Below are 17,356 nucleotides of genomic sequence, written 5' to 3' on the forward strand. Positions count from 1 at the left end.
AGATAATATGATCTTGTACGCAGAAAACCCTAAAGATTAAACAACAACAACAAAAAGCCTTGTTAGAACTAGTAAGTATTCAGCATAGGTGCAGATACAAAATCGGCACGTGAAAGTCCATAGCATTTCTGTACCCTGACTTGAACAGTTAGTGTATAATCTGAACAATTTGAAAAGATTGTTGAACTATCTGAACAATCTGAAAAGAAAATTAACAAAATAATCCCATTTACAGTAGTATCAAAAAAGAATAAAATATTTAGAAATTGACTTAGCAAAGGAGGCCAAAAACTTATGCACTAAAAAAATAGAAGATATTGCTGAAAGAAATTAAAGAAGTTAACAAGTCAATGAAAAGATACTCTGTGTTTGTGAATTGCAAGACTTAACATTAAAATGGACATAGTACCCAAAGCAGTCTGCAGATTCAGTTTAATGCCTACCAAAGTGTCAATTGAGTTTTCTCATGACATAGGAAAAAAAACATCCAAAATTTCATATAGGAAATCTTAAAGGACTCTTAAAGCCAAACAGTCTCAAAAGAAATAGCTGGAGACCTTATACTTTTTAACTACAAAATATATTATAGAGCTACAGTAATCGAAGCAATGTGGTAGTAGCAATAAAGACAGACATGTAGGCCAATGGTATAGAATAGAGAGCCCAGCAGTAAATCCTCATTTATATAGTCAGATGATCTCCAAGAGTGCCAGTGCTACAGATAGATAACATATAGCTTCAACACATAGTTTGGGAACACTGGATATCCACATGCAAAAGAATAAAGTTGGACCCTTATACCATATACAGAACTCAATTCAAAATGGATTAAAGACCTAAACATAAGGCCACAACTATAAAACTCCTTACAAAAGAAACACATGGGAAAATCTTCATGCCATTGATTTTGATAACTGTTTCTTTTTTTTTTTTTTTTTTTAAGATTTTATTTATTTTTTGACAGAGAGAAAAATCACAAGTAGGTGGAGAGTCAGGCAGAGAGAGAGAGAAGCATGCTCCCGTTGAGCAAAGAGCCCGATACGGGGCTCTGTCCCAGGACACTGAGATCATGATCTGAGCCGAAGGCAGCGGCCCAATCCACTGAGCCACCCAGGCACCCCTTGATAATTGTTACTTAAGTAAGACACTGAAAGCATAAGCAATAAAGGGAAAAATAGGCTGGACCATAACAAACTCAAAAACTTCTGCATAACAAAAGAAACAATAAATGATGTGAAAACGCATGAATGGCAGAAAATACTTGAAAACCAGTATGTGATAAGAGGGTAATATCCAGAATACATGAAGATCTCCTATAGCTCAACAACATAAACCAGGGGCCCAATTTAAAAATGAACAAGTAGGGGCACCTGGGTGGCTCAGTGGGTTAAAGCCTCTGCCTTCGGCTCAGGTCATGATCCTGGGGTCCTGGGATCGAGCCCCACATTGGGCTTTCTGCTCAGCGGGGAGCCTGCTTCCCCACCCCTTTCTGCCTGCCTCTCTGCCTACTTGTGATTTCTGTGAAATAAATAAATAAAATCTTAAAAAAAAAATGGACAAGGAACTTGAATGTTTTCCAAAGAAGATAAAAAATGGCCAACAAGCATATCAGAAGACACTTAACGTCACAGATCATCAGAACTGCAAATCAGAACCACAGTGAGGTATCCCCGCACACTTGTTAGAAAAGTCACATCCCAAAAAGAAAATAAGTGTTGGTAATGGGAACAAATTGAAACCTTGTATACTGTTGGTAGGAAGGTTAAGTGGTGCAGCTGCTTTGGAAAACAGTATGGAGGCTCCTCAGAATACTAAAAACAGAATTACCACATGACCCAGCATTCTTGCTTCTAGATACACACCCAAAAGAATTTGAAAACAGTGTATCAAAGAGATTATATGTACTCCTTTGTTTATTGCTGCAGTGTTCACATTAACAAAGAGGTGGAAACAACTTAAATGTCCCTCAACAGATGAATGGATAAAGAACATGTGGGATGGACATCTAGTGGATATTATTCTGCCTTAAAGCAGAAGGACATTTGGTTATAGCACCAGGTGGATGGATCTTGAGTGTATTATGCTAAGTGAAATAAGCTAATCACAAAAGCCAAAAAGACACATTGTAATCACAAAAAAGACAATTTCTGGATGACTCCAGTTATATGAAGACTCTAAGTAGTCACATTCTTAGCAACAAGTAAAATGCTGGTTGCCAGGGTCTTGGGTGAGGGGCAAAGGAGAGATGTTCAGTGGGCGTAGAGTTTCCGTGTGCAAGATGAGAAAGTTCTAGAGATCTGTTGCACAACAATGGTGCTAATTGGAAACACTGCTATACTATACATTTAGAGAGGGTTAAGATGGTGCAGTTTATGTTACGTGTTTCTTTCTTTTTTTTTTTTTTTTAAATTTTATTTATTTTATTTGACAGACAGAGATCACAAGTAGGCAGAGAGGCAGGCAGAGAGAGAGGAGGAAGCAGGCTCCCCGCTAAGCAGAGAGCCCGATGCGGGACTCAATCCCAGGACCCTGAGATCATGACCTGAGCCGAAGGCAGCGGCTTAACCCACTGAGCCACCCAGGTGCCCCATGTTACGTGTTTCTTAACCACAGAAGAAAAAAACATGTGGTTTGGCCTTCATTCAGACTATATATGTTCCTATATGCAGACAATGTGTTCCTCAAAACCAAAGGTTTCAGTATTGGAATCCTCAAGAATGAATTTGGGAGATGTTACCATAAAAGAAGTATTCCATGATCAAATGAGTTTGCTCTATAATAAAATTTCCTCTTCATTATTTATTCATGCTTCATATTACAGACTCTGAGAAGACTCACAGAATAGGAGAAATTTATCTTTTTATCTAGCTTTATGCAGAATTTATCTGCGCAGGGACTCCTTTTACATGGCCCACCTGTTGGACTGTATAGGGCTGTATACCCGGGCTTGGCATGTAGGTGAACAGCCAGAAGCTGATGCCCAGTGGGAGGATAAAGCCCCTGAGGAAAAGCAAAGTGCTTTCCTGCAGGGAACTGAAATGTGAGGATTAGGATTCCCATGGCTTTGCTTTGTGAGGTGTTTTCCTGTCCTCTGGGGTGGGGGTGGTGGGGGATGTTTTTGAAGCTGCTCTGCTGTCACTCTTCTCTGCCTCAGAGCAGGGTTCAGTGAGTGGCCCCACTGGTGGCTGAGCCGGCCTGACTGGTTCTCTGCTAGGCGTCCTTCCTCTCTTCACTCTTCACTTCCAGGCCTGGGGCCGGCCCTGTGAGGCATCGGGGAAGACCCGTGCGGTGCCCAGGTCAGCAGCATCGAGTTGTCATGGCCTCTGTCTCCCGTCTACTCTGGTCTAGTCGTTGAGGTCCTTCCATATCCGATTCTTCCATGTGCAGGTCCTAGTCACGGCTAGTGTCATGTTGGCAGCCTTGTCGTGGCCACATGCCCTGTCACTCCTGGCATGTACCCTGTTGTAACAGGATACCATAGACTGGGTGCGTGACAAGCGCCAGGGGCGTCCTTAGAGTTCTGGGCGCTAGCAGTCCCAAATCAACGCGCCAGCATGCCCTGTGCCCGTGAGGACTCTCTTCCTGCTTCCTCGAAGGTGCCTTCTCACACCGCGTCCTCACGAGCTGGAAGGATGCTGGCAGACTGTCTCGGGTCTCTGTTACAAGGATACCAGTTCCATTCCTTAGGGCTCCAACCTCATGACCTAAGTATCTCCCGAGGCCCTGCCTCCTAGTACCATCACGTTAGATTTTGAACATGGGACCTTCTTGGGACTTTGAGGGGCTGACTTTCCTCTCAGTGCTGACAACTCAGTCATATGGTGTCTTCGTCACCTTTGGTCTAGCCTCTGTTCCCCTCTCACTCCTTAGCCTGCCTACCCCAGGTAGGCCTTCTGGATGGGATAGTATATGAGAATAATGGGATTTCATGTGTGTACAACTACTGAACTCTTCTGTGTGGTCATAAGTTCTCTGCTGGGGCGCTTGGGTGGCTCAGGTCATGATCCCAGGGTCCTGTGATCCCCCCACCCCCTGCTCAGTGGGGAGCCTGCTTTTTCTTCTCCCTTTGCTGCTCCCCTCCCTCGTTCTCTCTCTCTCTTTCTCTGCCAAATAAATACAAATCTTCAAAAAAAAAAAAAAAAAAAAAAAAAAAAAGAAGGACTTCTCTGCCAATAGAATTTTATTAAGTTCTTAGGTGCTTGTGTTAGGATATTAAATTTCGCTCTGGCAGAGTTTGCCTATTAGTGCCCTTTGGCCCACATTCACCGTACAGCCCTCTTTGCTGGGCTCACAGGGCTTATACAGATGGGAAGATATACTTTAAAAGAGTGGCTTCTGGCTTTTCTTGACCAGTGGGGAAGGGTGAAAAATCAAAACAGCAGACAGCTTTGGAACCTGACACCTACGTTCCTGGGGCCATATGTTGTCTCTGTGGAGTAGCTGGTATTCCGGTCCGGGAATGGTGGCAGACCCTGCCCGTTCTCCAGCGCCCCCACTCTTGTAGGATGCTCTCACTCTGGCTCCTCTCCGAGGGACTCCCCTTGGTCTGCTGCTGAAGGAAGCTCCCTAGAGTTTCTTTACCCCAGTGGCTTTTGACCAGTGGATGGAGATGAGAGTGCGAAAACACAGTTACGTTGCTGTCTGTGCAGAGTGGAGAATTCAGAGCTCATAGCTGAAGCTTCCCTCTGTGCCACCTTTCCAGAGACTGAATCCTTAGCTGGCTTCTTCCCTTTCCTTCTTGGCTCCCTCTGGTCAGGGTCTGCTTCTGGCTAATTAGACCCTGAATAAGAAGGATGTGATTGCTGCCTCTTCTTACAGTGCTTTGATTTGTGACCTGGTGTGTAACGTCGGCAGTGCATTTTTGCCAAGAAAATAAGTCTGCCCTTCCCTGGTTTTCTAGAAAAATATTTGGATTAGGTTGGAAGAGGACATGCTTGTTTTTAAAAAATCACATTGCTGATAAGCATACGTTTTCTGCCAAGATGTAAAATTTCTGTGAAATTTAAGTGGGGTCAAGGTTTCTTTTCTTCAGGAGGAGAAGGATGCTATCTATTATCTTAAGATGCCCCTTACGTATTTATTATTATTACTTTGCTAATTTAGGAATATAAAGAAGTCTTTCCATTTTTACAGTTATTGGTCTTTAGAAAGAACCTGAGGACAAAACATCATTTCATTTAGAACTATTGTATCATCCCCGACTGAGGTTTATATGTTGCTGGGTTCAGTTCGATAATGTTCTCTTGATTTTCATATCTTTGAAATATCATGAGGGGTATCATTAGTCTGTAATTTTCTTAAACCTCTGTCAGGTTTTGGTGTCAGGTTCATGCTGGTCTCAAAAATGAGTTGGTGATATGAACATTGGAGTACAGATGGCCCTTTTTTTTCACGACATCTGTATCTTTGGGGTAAATACCAAGTAGTGCAATTGGAGGGTCATAGGGAAGCTCTATTTTTAATTTCTTTCTTTTGCGTGTGTGTGTGATGGAACTGTTCTTTATTTTATTAATTTTTTAATTAATTTTTAATTTTTTTACAAGCATATAATATATTTTTATCTGTGAATTGCCAGGTTTACACATTTCACAGCACTCACCATAGCACATACCCTCCCCAGTGTCCATAACTCTACCAAACAGTCGCCAAACTGTAGAAAGGACCAAGATGCCCTTCAACAGATGAATTGATAAAAAAGATGTGGTTCATGTACACTATGGAGTATTACACCTCCATCTGAAAAGATGAATACCCAACTTTTTTATCAACATGGACAGGACTGGAAGAGATGATGCTGAGTGAAATAAGTCAAGCAGAGAGAGTCAAGTGTCATATGGTTGCACTTACCTGTGAGCATAAGGAGTAACATGGAGGAGATGGGAGATGGGGAGAAGTGACTGGGGGGAAATCGGAGTGTGGGGAGACAAACCATGAGAGACTGTGGATTCTGAGAAAGAAACTGAGGGTTTTGGAGGCGAGGGGAATGGGGGGTTGGGTGAGCCTGGTGGTGGGTATTATGGAGGGCACGTACTGCATGGAGCACTGGGTGTGATTCATAAGCAATGAATGCTGGAACACTGAAAAGAAATAAAATAAAAATGAATTGGTGATGGTTCCCTTTTGCATAAAGGGGCTTGTGTAAGGTGGGTGTAGGCACAGGCATATCTCACTTTACTGTGCTTCACAGATACGGCATTTTTTTTTTTTTTTTTAACAAGTTGAAGTTTTATGGCATCCCTGAGACAAGCAAGTCTAGTAATGCCCATTTTCTGATGGTATTTGCTGACTTCACGTCTCTATGTCATATTTTGGTCATCCCCATGGTATTTCTGACTTTTTCATTATTATTACATTTGTTACAGTGATCTGTGATCAGTGATCTTTGATGTCACTCTTGTAATTGTCGGGGTTACCATAGACCATGCCATATAAGATGATGAGTTTACCTGATACATGTGTGTGTCCTGACTGCTCTGTCCACTGGCCATTCCCCCACCTCTTCTCCTTTCCTCTGGCCCTTCTGTTCCCCGAGACACAATGAAATTGAAATGAGGCCAGTTAGTAGCCCTACAGTGGCCTCTAAGTGCTCAAGTGAAAGGAGAACTCACATGTCTCTCACTTTGAATCAAAAGCTAGAAATGGTTAAGATTAGGGAGGAAGGCATGTTGAAAGCCAACGTAGACTAAAAGCTAGGTTTTTTGTGCCAAACATCAGCCAAGTCGGGAGTGCAAAGGAAACAATCTTGAAGGACATTAAAAGTGCTACTCCTGTGAGCATATGTATGATAAGAAAGTGAAAAAAGTTCTGTTGCTGATATGGAGAAAGTTCGAGTGGTTTGGAGAGAAGAGCAAACCAGCCCCAGCATTCCTTTAAGCCAAAGCCTGACCCCGAGCAAGGCCCTAGGTCTCTGTGATTCTGGGAGGGCTGAGAGAGGTGAGTAAGCTGCAGAGAGAAGTCTGAAGCTGCAGAGGCTGGTCCATGAGGTTGAAGGAAAGAACCAGCTCCGTAACAGAAAGTACAAGGTGAAGCAGTAAGGGCTGGGGTAGAAGCTGCAGCGAGTTCTTCAGAAGGTCCAGCTACAACAGCGATGAAAGCAGCTACACACCACAGCAGGTTAGACAAGACAGTGTAGACAAGACAGCCTTCTACTGGAAGAAGATGCCGTCAAAGACTTTCAGAGCTAGAGAGGAGAAGTCAGTGCCTGGCTCCACAGCTTCAGAGGACAGGCTGACTCTCACGTTAGGAGCTAATGCAGCTGGTGAGTTCAGCTGAAGCTGGGGCTCACTGACCATTCCGAAAATTCTAGGGCCCTTCAGAATTACTCTAAACCTACTCTGCCCGTGCTCTAGAAATGGAACAATGAAGCCTGGGTGACAGCATGTCTTTTTCCAACATTACTGAATATTTGAAGCCCACTGTTTAAGACCTGCTGCTCAGAAAAAAAATTCTTTGAAATACTGCTGCTCACTCACTGATACTGCGCCTGGTCTCCCAAGAGGTCTGATGAAGATGTGCAATGAGATGAGTGTTTTTATGGCTGTTGACACGGCATCCGTTCCATAGCCTACGGATCAAGGAGTCATCTTGACTTTCCAGTCTTATTCTTTAAGAAATATATTTCATAAGGCTCTAGCTGTCTAGAAAGTGATTCCTCTGATGGATCCGGACAAAGTCAATTGAATGCTTCCTGGAATGGGATACTATTAAGAACAATCAGAAGAGGTCAAAAATACCCACATTTGTTTGGCGTTTGGAAGAAGTTAGTTCCCACCGTCCCTGAGGACTTGGGGGGGGGTTCAGGCCGTCCACGGAGACAGTCACCACAGAGGTGGTGGAAACAGCAAGAGAACTGGAGTTAGAAGTGGGGCGAGAAGATGGGCCCGCACGGCTGCCGTCTCATGATCAGACTTGGACGGATGAGGAGCTGCTTCTCGTGGATGAGCCAGGAAAGTGGATTCTTGAGCTGGAATCTGCTCCTGGGAGAGATGCCGTGAAGACTGATGCAGTGACCACAAAGGATTTAGAATCTAACATCAACTTACCTGAGAAAGCAGCAGCAGCTTTAAGTGGACTGACTCTAATTCTGAAAGAAATTCTGTGGGTGAAACACTTGAACAGCCTCCTGTGCTACAAAGAAATCCTCTAGGAAAGGAAGAGCCAGTCGACGTGGCAGACTTTCTTGTCTTCCTTTAAGAAATTGCCACAGCCCCCACCAGCCTGCAGTGGCACCGCCCTCATCAGTCAGCCACCATCAGCAGGGAGCCAGGACTCTCATCCCCAACAGAGAGATTATGACTTGTTAAAGTTTTAGATGATGGTTTGCCTTTTTTAGCAGTGAAGTATTTCTTAATGAACGTATCTGCATTGTTTTTCTAGACGTAATGCTGTTGCGCATTTAATAGTAATGGTATGGTGTAAATCTAACTTTAGTATGCACTGGGAAACCAAAAATTTCATTTCACTGGCTGTATTGCGATATTTACTTACCTGTAGTGGTCTGAAACTGAACTTCCAGTATCTCTGTGATAAACCTGTCTCCTGGATTATTCTGGTTTTTCACAATATAAGATAACTCTAGAAACTTTTTTTTTTTGAGAAGTCTTATATTTGAGATGATTTATTTCCCTTCTAGAAGTGGGATTACTGAGGCAAAGACCATAGAGACTCTTACACTGCTGGATTTCTTTCCAGGAATGATTATCTGTTTATGTTTATTCTTACTAATCTTTTTCAAAGGTCAGGGTAGAATAGTAAATGTTTCTGGAATAATAAGCTGCCCACCACATTTAAGATTTGTAGGATGCAGATTTACTATAATGCTACAAAATGATTCTTGTTTTTATTTCATTATAGACACTGGCTTTGTAAATTTCATTTTTTAATTATGAAAAGCGTTTTGCTTCATTGAACACATACAAAATTTGGTTCCGCTACATTTGTCAACTATCTGTTGTGTGCCAGGCGTGTTGTTCAGTAGAGAAATAAAATGGGGGGAAAAAAGGTTTCTACCTCTCAAGATTTCAGATCCTAGAAGAGAAAAACCCACAGTCATCTAAATATTTTGTGGTGTAATAAACCGTATTCGCCCACTGTGACTCCGCGAAGTGCCGATGGGGGATTGAAGGGAGGAGGTACCGATGCCAGGGTTACAATGTGAGTTGAGCCTTCAGAAGAATAAACTTCCGTTAGATGAAGTAGAAGTGCAGAGGTCGTGTCAGGGAGAAATGGCACTGAAGGGCATACTAAAGATTGTCCAGAATGTGGAAGATGGCCAGTTGTTTTACAGTTAAAAACTTTTCTCCTAGATTTGCAGGTCATTTAACTCCCATCCTAGAATACATGTGGTCCTCATTCTTCATCTGGAGCTATTTACCTCTGGCAAACCCCTTTCACAGAATGGTCTTTAGTAATGCTTTTCTCCCTGCGCCTGTCCTCCACCTGTTAGTGAGTTCTACTGACCGATGGAACACGCAGCTCTCGGTCTCCACGCACACCCAGAGGAGTCAGCAGCTGTGAGGAACCGCTTTTCCTCCACCCATCGTGTCGGCCTCCTGTGCAGTCCGCCCGATCCTAGGGGCCTGTATTTCAGAATACAGATTTCTGAAGTAACTTTGTTCAGATTTCTGAACAAAGGACTGTTTTGAAGCTGTATGGAGTACAAAGTCCTGTTACATTGTTTGGTGCTGGTGGTTGGGGTGGGATCTTCGCAAGACATTCGGGATGTTGCTTCGCCGATGTAAAAATAGCGGGTAGGAATACGCAAAAGTGGTCAGTGCTGGGCTACTCACACTTTCCGTGACCTGTTTGTTAATGGAATCAGAAAGTTTGAGAGTTCTTTTAAAGATGTGTTCTGAATGCCTTTCCTGAAATTTTGTTTCCGTGTTTATTTGAATAGGATGAAAGTTAAAAAACTGCCCATGATTCTGGCTCTGCACCTGAAGAGGTTTAAATACATGGATCAGCTTCATCGATACACAAAACTGTCTTACCGGGTAGTGTTTCCTTTAGAACTTCGTCTGTTTAACACCTCTGGTGATGCGACCAATCCTGACAGAATGTACGACCTTGTCGCCGTGGTGGTTCACTGTGGAAGGTAAGCGCAGCCGTGGGCCGTGCGGGCCAGGATCTGTGTCCATGGGGCAGGTGTGCAGGATGTTCTGTGCCTGCCATTTGTGGCTGGCGTGGCTTCGTACAGTACCCCCTGAATGTCCACGCTATCCTACGCAAAATGCAGTCCTATTAACAACCTGCCACGGTGTTACTGTTAAAGGGGGAATGCAAATCACTTAGTTGCTGGTACTGTGTTCTTAACAATAACGACACCCTTATAGTACCTTTTCACATCCTAACTTAACTGTGCCGTAGCCTCTTCAGATTCAGGGACAGTTCTTAGGTTTCCCTCTGCTTGGATGATGCTGGGGTTCCTGGAATTGCTCTGCTCACAAGACCGTGAGCTCTGAGATTCCTGGTCACAGCTGGGCTCCCTCCCCGACTCCTTATTCCTCTTCTCTCACTGCAATCCCCCTGCCGCCTGCCCCTCCTGGCCTCCTCAGACCTCTCTGAAAGCCGTGCTGGGTGCCCTTCTCATCCAGCCCTGCTCCATTTGGGGCCACGCCTCTGTGTTCACCCAGCTGCTGGATGTGTCCTGCCCGCAGTAACTCACTGCTCGGTACGGTGTGTGTTTATCAGTTTGGGGGGCCGTCTCTGGTAGCAGAACAGGCACTTCTTAAAACAGGAAGTGATCCTCCCATTAACGAAAGATTGAAAACATTTTCAAACCTTATTTTCTACTGACAAGATTTACTCGTAGTTACGTTTCATACGAGACTGTAAAGGGTTTACGTTGCCGCATCCTTGCCGCGATGATGCCTATTGCCAGCAGGCCTGTGCCTGCCCAGCTCCCGTGTTCCTGCTCCTGCGTGTCTGGCATCTCGCGGATTTCCGACAGGTGCTTCTGGACTTCGTGCGTGTGATCCTTTCATTCCGTCTCAGGGCCCAGCTCCACTGTAACCAACTTCCTCAGCCCTCCTCCCCCCAGCTGCCCCCTCCTGGGTGAGGCCTGCAGGTTGCACTACCCCTGCAACTCCGCTTTTATATCGTATGGGGCCCCGTATGGTGTTCTTGGAGGGGTCTCTCCTGTACTCACGGTGTCCTCAGGCCAGGAGGCTGTGGATGCCTTTCTGAGCCCCACAGCAACCAGCAGTTATTAGCACATGGGATGTATTCATACCGTAGTGCACTGAGCATGTCTTGTGTTCAGGATGCACGTCCCTAAGCCACGGCTCTTGTAGGGTGAAGTTTTCCAGCCTTTCTTCTCTTACTAGTTTCTGTAGTGAACATTTGTCTTTTGTCCTTCAGACTGCCTCTCTGCCAGAGGAAAAGGCTGCTACCCTTTTCAGTCTCACACCCAAGGGTCCTCAGCCCACCCGCCTCCTTTCCTGTCTGGCTCTGTTCCTCTGCCTTTCTGAGACTTTTTCTTTATGTTCACCACTTTAAAAATTAAAAAAAAAATTCTTATCATCTCACTATGAAACAGAAGACTCTAGATGACTCCTGTAGGAATGAGGAAGTTTTGTTCTTGTTTTTTGGTGGGGTTTTTTAAAAGTTTTTTCCAGTATTAAAAGCCTTAAAAACAAAAAAAAAAAAGGTTCTTGAGGTATTTTCTTCTGTGGAGAAAGAGCAGTACTGTTGTTTTGTCATTTTGTCACCTGAGGTACTCGTCTCACCTAATAATCAGAGGAGCCTAGGCAGGGACACATGGGAGGGTTCTTATTCTATTAGCTGATTATCTGATGTCACTAATCACCATAAACAGCACTTTGTGTTGAAAATTATCTCAAATTCTATAATATAATAATTGTAATAGAATTATAACTTAAAGAATTAATAGAAGCTTTTATAATGAGTCATACTTAATCTGCGAGAGGTTAAAATCCTTGCCATGTCCTTTATAAAGCAAAAGATTTTTTTGAAAAACAAAACAAAAAACAAAAACAAAAAAACCCACCTGCATTTTAATGCATTTCTAGATTTCTTTATTCCAGATTTGTTTAAAATGAGCCGCAGAGGCAATTCCAAGAATTATAATGACTAAGATCCAGGTACTTAAAAATAACACTAATAATACTAGCAAAATGTCATTTGTTTTTAAAGAAGTTTCTGAGGGTCAAGCTTGATTTTAGAACTATAGATGTGATATGTGTTTTTTTAGGCATCACATGGTATTTTTCCTCAAGAGAAAAATGATCGCCAAGGGAATAAAACAGAAAAAATTCTACGTATGTTCTGTAGTTTAATTCAGGGCGCTCTGACCCTTGATCCTCTATCTCTCCCAAATGCTAAAAAATATATTTAAATTTTTCAGAGACGCAAATTTGAAAATTATTTTAAACATTATAATTAAAAAATTATTACAAAGACCACAAAAAATTTAATAGCATAGATTTATGTAAATAGAATGCTCGTTATAGCTCTCAAAGTAGAGTACTGATTATTTGATTATAAAACTGAAGGCCAGTTCACATCAGTGTAGCTTGATATTTTGGGGAGGAATAGATAAGGAGTATTTTCATCAGTTTCAGTTATTCTCCTTTATAGAACATGATGTCAAGGGCATAGAAGAATGGTATTAATAAACATTGTATATAATTAACTTCTCTTTCTCTTTGTTTTAGTGGTCCCAATCGAGGACATTATATTGCAATAGTTAAGAGTCATGATTTTTGGTTATTGTTTGATGACGACATTGTAGAAGTAAGTAGTTCATGAATTTCTTATTTTTATTCAAAGTTGTGTGTGTATTTTACTCTTCAATTTTTTACTCCCAGCCTCTTATTCATATGACAGGTGATGAATATTGGATAATTGTTGAAGTTTTCAGATTGTAGTCTGATTCCTGCTTCTTACTCCCCAATAGCCAACCCCAATGCTTGAATGGTCAGGTGACCTTCAAAATGCATAGAGTAAAACAAAGAAAAGCTTTCCACAAGAGAACTAGTTTTAAAAAGTCTTTCATTGTCTAAAAAAAAAGATTGAGCTATAATACACGTACAGAAAGTATATGGACCTAAAACAGCACTTGAATTTATTTTTTTATTTTTTTTAGATTTTATTTATTTATTTGACAGAGCTCACAAGTAGGCAGAGAGGTAGGCAGAGGGAGACATTGGAGGAAGCAGGCTCCCCACTGAGCAGAGATCCCGATGTGGGGCTCAATCCCAGGACCCCAGGATCATGACCTGAGCCGAAGGAGAGGCTTTAACCCACTGAGCCGGCCAGTTGCCCCAGCACTTGAATTTTTTATGTGTGGGTTTGCATACACACGTATGTATGTGCAATGCACACTCTGTAGCCACTCTCCAGACCAAGGGAGAGGACACTGGTAACACCCTCCGATAAGCCCCCTTATCCTTTTCCCGGTCAGTCTTCACGGATTTCCCTCCCACTCCCCACTGTCCTCTGGACCCACTATTGATGACTGATCATTGTGATTAGTTGTGCCTCTGTTTGACTATAAACGGACTCCTCCGGTGTGACTTCTTTTGTATCTAGCAGTTCACTCTCGCTGCCTATGGTAGTGGTTCTTTTTTATTGCTCCGTAATTTCTCATTGTAAGAATATAACAAGTTAGAGATTTGCCTTTTTATTCCTTCCTGACTATTCTCAATAAAACTGCCTCAATCACCCCTATCTAATGCTGGATATACGCACTCATTTTTCTTGGGTAATTGTTAGGTAGGACCATAAGAAATTGCCGTTTTCGTAGGTCACAAATGGTTGGGAATTGTTGGTTTCAAGTGGGTCAGGTAATTCTGTTCCCTAGGAATAGACTTGCTGGATCGAAGGCTAGTTGTGTGTTCAGCCTTACAAGATAATGCTAAACATTTCCTCAAGGTCTCCGTTCCATTCTGCCTTCCTGCCAGCTACGTGTGGGAGCCCTGTTTACTGCACTTTCTCACCAATACTGGGCATGATCAGTCTTTTTAATTTAAGCCATTCTTGTGCAGAGCTGTTTTATAAACATAAGCAGGAAAATGAGAGGCACGATTCTAAGAAATGTGCAAGACTTTACTGGACTGTAGAGCTCATTTCTGTACTAATATTTCCGTTTTGCCTCACAGAAAATAGATGCACAAGCTATTGAAGAATTCTACGGGTTGACATCAGATATCTCAAAGAACTCAGAGTCTGGTTACATCCTTTTCTATCAGTCTCGGGACTGAGCGGGACCGTGATGAAGAGATACTTTCTGCCTCATTTCTTCTCTGGTTATTTTGGAAAGGATCAAGCACTGATTTTTCAAGACAAGAGAAATGCAGGAAGCTCAGGGGGCAGTAGCACACTTTGCACACAATAAAGCAAAGACTATGGATTAACACGCTCTTCCTATCATGGTAGTTGATTTATTTGCTCAGGTATCATGCTGTCTGTGCAGTTCCACACAACAAGGAAGTGAAATCAGAGATAGCAGCTCCTCTTGTAAAACAGCCTTCCAGTAACTGATATGCATTTCTCTTTATTAATTGCACCAGTAATGAGTTGAACTCCTTGGGGGTGCAGTAGAAAGACTAGGAATCTGTGCTAGGTTGTATTGATCATTTAAGGAGATCACACCGAACACACTGCGTAAATTTGCCCGTGTTGAAGCCACACAGAAGGAATATTTGGTGTCTTTTCAAGTGTAAACCAGAACTGCATTTGGGCCCAACACTTGCGGTTGCCTTCCTGATGTCAGAACTCAGCTCACTAGAATCCAGTGTCAGGAAGGCAAATATGTTTTGCTTCTCTGAAGAAGCTTATAATAATATACAGTATATGTATATGTAGGGAACAATTGGTCAAAAGTGGCTTTTTGTTTCCCCAAGGGGAAAGACTGGCTTTGTAATTATCATTTTTTTTTCTTATTTATTTTACTTAAAACTGGTAGAGTCTTAAGTATTTTGTGAAGTGCCCATGATTCTGTCAGTAAATTTGAGCATATTTTTATTAGTTTTTGTCAGTTTTACTAGTCCTTTTGTTTCTATTTTGAAGGTGAATTTTAAACTCTATTTTAAAGTCCTAGGATACCTTAAGAAAAATTTGCTATGAGAGGAGGTAAATACTCTTTTTCAGGAGGAACTGATATCTCTGGCTAATATTTGTCCTTTGTTAGAGTTTATAAATCAGTTGTTCAGCTTTAATCTCAGCAGCATAAAAAACTGTCAGAATCTCCCTGTCACAGTTGGAAGGATGAAGGAACGTGTGGCCCCGTGGGGGCGCACCAGTCCTGAGCACTCTCAAGTTCTGGGACGTTTCAGGATGAGGCCGTGCTTGGAAAATTGGTGTCGTAGCAGTTATGTTCTTTTCAAACGTCATTCTTTACCCGGGAAAGAAGTAATCTGTCAGAACCCCAGCAGCCCCCGAGGCTCGCTGCACACACCGACGAAGATGAAGCATTTGTGGCGCAGGCCGGGCACACGCGGAGCAAGTCCTTTTCTCTTCCTCCCACCCCCTCCCGCCATCTTCACAAACCTTCCTGGAAGAGTGTTCAGAGATTACACTTTGCCTTTGTTAAGACTTTCTTCTGTTGGGAGTTTGAAGAAGTAATATATGTCATGTCAAGTGCGCCTGAACCATGGCGGTCGGCACTTTTCCACGCATCATTAAGTTGTCGGACGGTGGCCCAACGTAACATGCAGGAGATGATTGAATACAGAGTCCAACTCACAGCGATCAGGCCTTGGATGTTCTTTAAGTCCCTTTAGGAAGTAATTTTTTTTTTAATTGCTGTAATTTTCTAAACTTCTTTGACTAATACTGTTGAATATGAAAAAAAAAACTTTTTTTGTCTGCTGCTATTTATTAACATTTATTATCTGTCTCTGTTAGCTCAGGAAATGACTTCACCTACTCATTCCATGAACTGATCTTTAACAGGGTCACTTGGCTAATCGGGCTGTTTCAACAGATGTGCTGGAGAATATGATGTATTTTGACAACTTGCTTTTTAAGATTATAGTTGCTAAAACCTGACGCTGGCTGGAGTGGGTTTGTACAAATTATGTAGCCTGCCCAATGACTACATTGCACAGAGAATCATGACTGAGAATGTGGGGAAGGTCACAGACGTGGAAGTGGATACATTTTTTTATTTTGAGGGCTTAAACCAAATTGTCTTGGAACTCGAGGCTGTGTTTCTGCAGCGTTGAGCGCAGAGAGACGTAAAGTGAGGCTGAGGCAGTCTTCACTTGAGTCAGGCCACAGCATGGATAAGAGAGATAGATGAAGTCATTTGCATAGAGGTACAGCATTGGAATACTACGCTGTGTTTGTTTCTACATTTTGCATTTTTAAAAAATACAGTAAAAGCAAGGTTAAATCTCCTATTAAAGCAAGTTCTAGCATTTTTATTGAGTTCTTTGGTAGTCACACACTGTTCACATCTACACCATGTTTAATAGTATGATTTGTCCGGGGACGGACTGTGGGGTGATGGTTCTCAGTTTCCTTTTTACTCTTAGTACAGCTGCATCTACATAAAATGTTTTGAAGCTTATCAGAAACTCAGTATACTTTGAAAACAAAGGGTTAGGGTTATGGGGGAAAATGCAGGTATTTAGTAAGAAAAATGACCCATCTAGAAAGCATTGTGAGGTTATATCTTGGTTGACTGTGATTGAAATGAGGGGCGGGGGTAGTAAAGGGTGGCTGACTGCTCTCTAACCATGTACATGTTTGTTGGGATGGCTGTCCCATATTTTTTGTATATTGGAATAAAAATTTCTATAAATTATCGTAACTGAAAGTAAATATTCTAAATTAAGTCTCACTGCTAAGTCCTATGGCTTCTGTCTTGGAAACTTCACCTTTAGAAGATTGCTTAAGACAGGAACCATGAGACCAGGAAAAGGGAAAAAAAGGACATGTGTAATATATGGGTCTTGTTGCCTCTAACCATCAGTATCGGGTTTTTTTCTTTTTGGTGATGGCAGTAGAAAGACCTCACTTTCATAACATACTACTCTTGATACTTTCTTTAAGGACACTTTTCATTAAAGATTCTCCCATGAGGTATTTAACTGGGAGCCGGGAGGCTAAGGCGCTCAGGTCCTGGCTCTTCAGTGAATTTAACTGTGTGACCTTGGGCAAGTCACTTAACCTCTCTGTGCTTCAGTCTCCCTATCTTGTAAAATGGGAGTAATACCTACCTCACAGGGTTGTTGTGGGGATTAATTAGATATAATGTCTGTAAAGCATCTAAGGTTCTTGAAGAAGGCGCTATATAAATACAAAATGATATCTATTAAAGTTGGTTTATTTGTGCTTGTGGGCTTTTGAGTGTGTTTTTTTCTCTCTGCCTAAAATATCTTTGCGAATT

General features: G+C 42.3%; 1 protein-coding gene across 3 annotated transcripts in view; it reads left to right on the top strand.

Moving 5' to 3' along the window:
• USP12 (ubiquitin specific peptidase 12) overlaps positions 1-17,301 on the top strand; it is a 106,458-nt gene extending 89,157 nt beyond the window's left edge. For all 3 annotated transcript variants that reach the window (XM_059144800.1, XM_059144802.1, XM_059144801.1), the window contains 3 exons: positions 9,896-10,093; positions 12,675-12,753; positions 14,121-17,301. In XM_059144800.1, the coding sequence (XP_059000783.1) occupies positions 9,896-10,093; positions 12,675-12,753; positions 14,121-14,222 (379 nt within the window). In that variant the 3' untranslated portion in view covers positions 14,223-17,301. The remainder of the gene's footprint in view (positions 1-9,895; positions 10,094-12,674; positions 12,754-14,120) is intronic.
• The last annotated feature ends 55 nt before the right edge of the window (positions 17,302-17,356 follow it).

This window comes from Mustela lutreola, chromosome 13, assembly GCF_030435805.1.
Source record: "Mustela lutreola isolate mMusLut2 chromosome 13, mMusLut2.pri, whole genome shotgun sequence".
In the NCBI taxonomy this organism is placed as follows: domain Eukaryota; kingdom Metazoa; phylum Chordata; class Mammalia; order Carnivora; family Mustelidae; genus Mustela; species Mustela lutreola.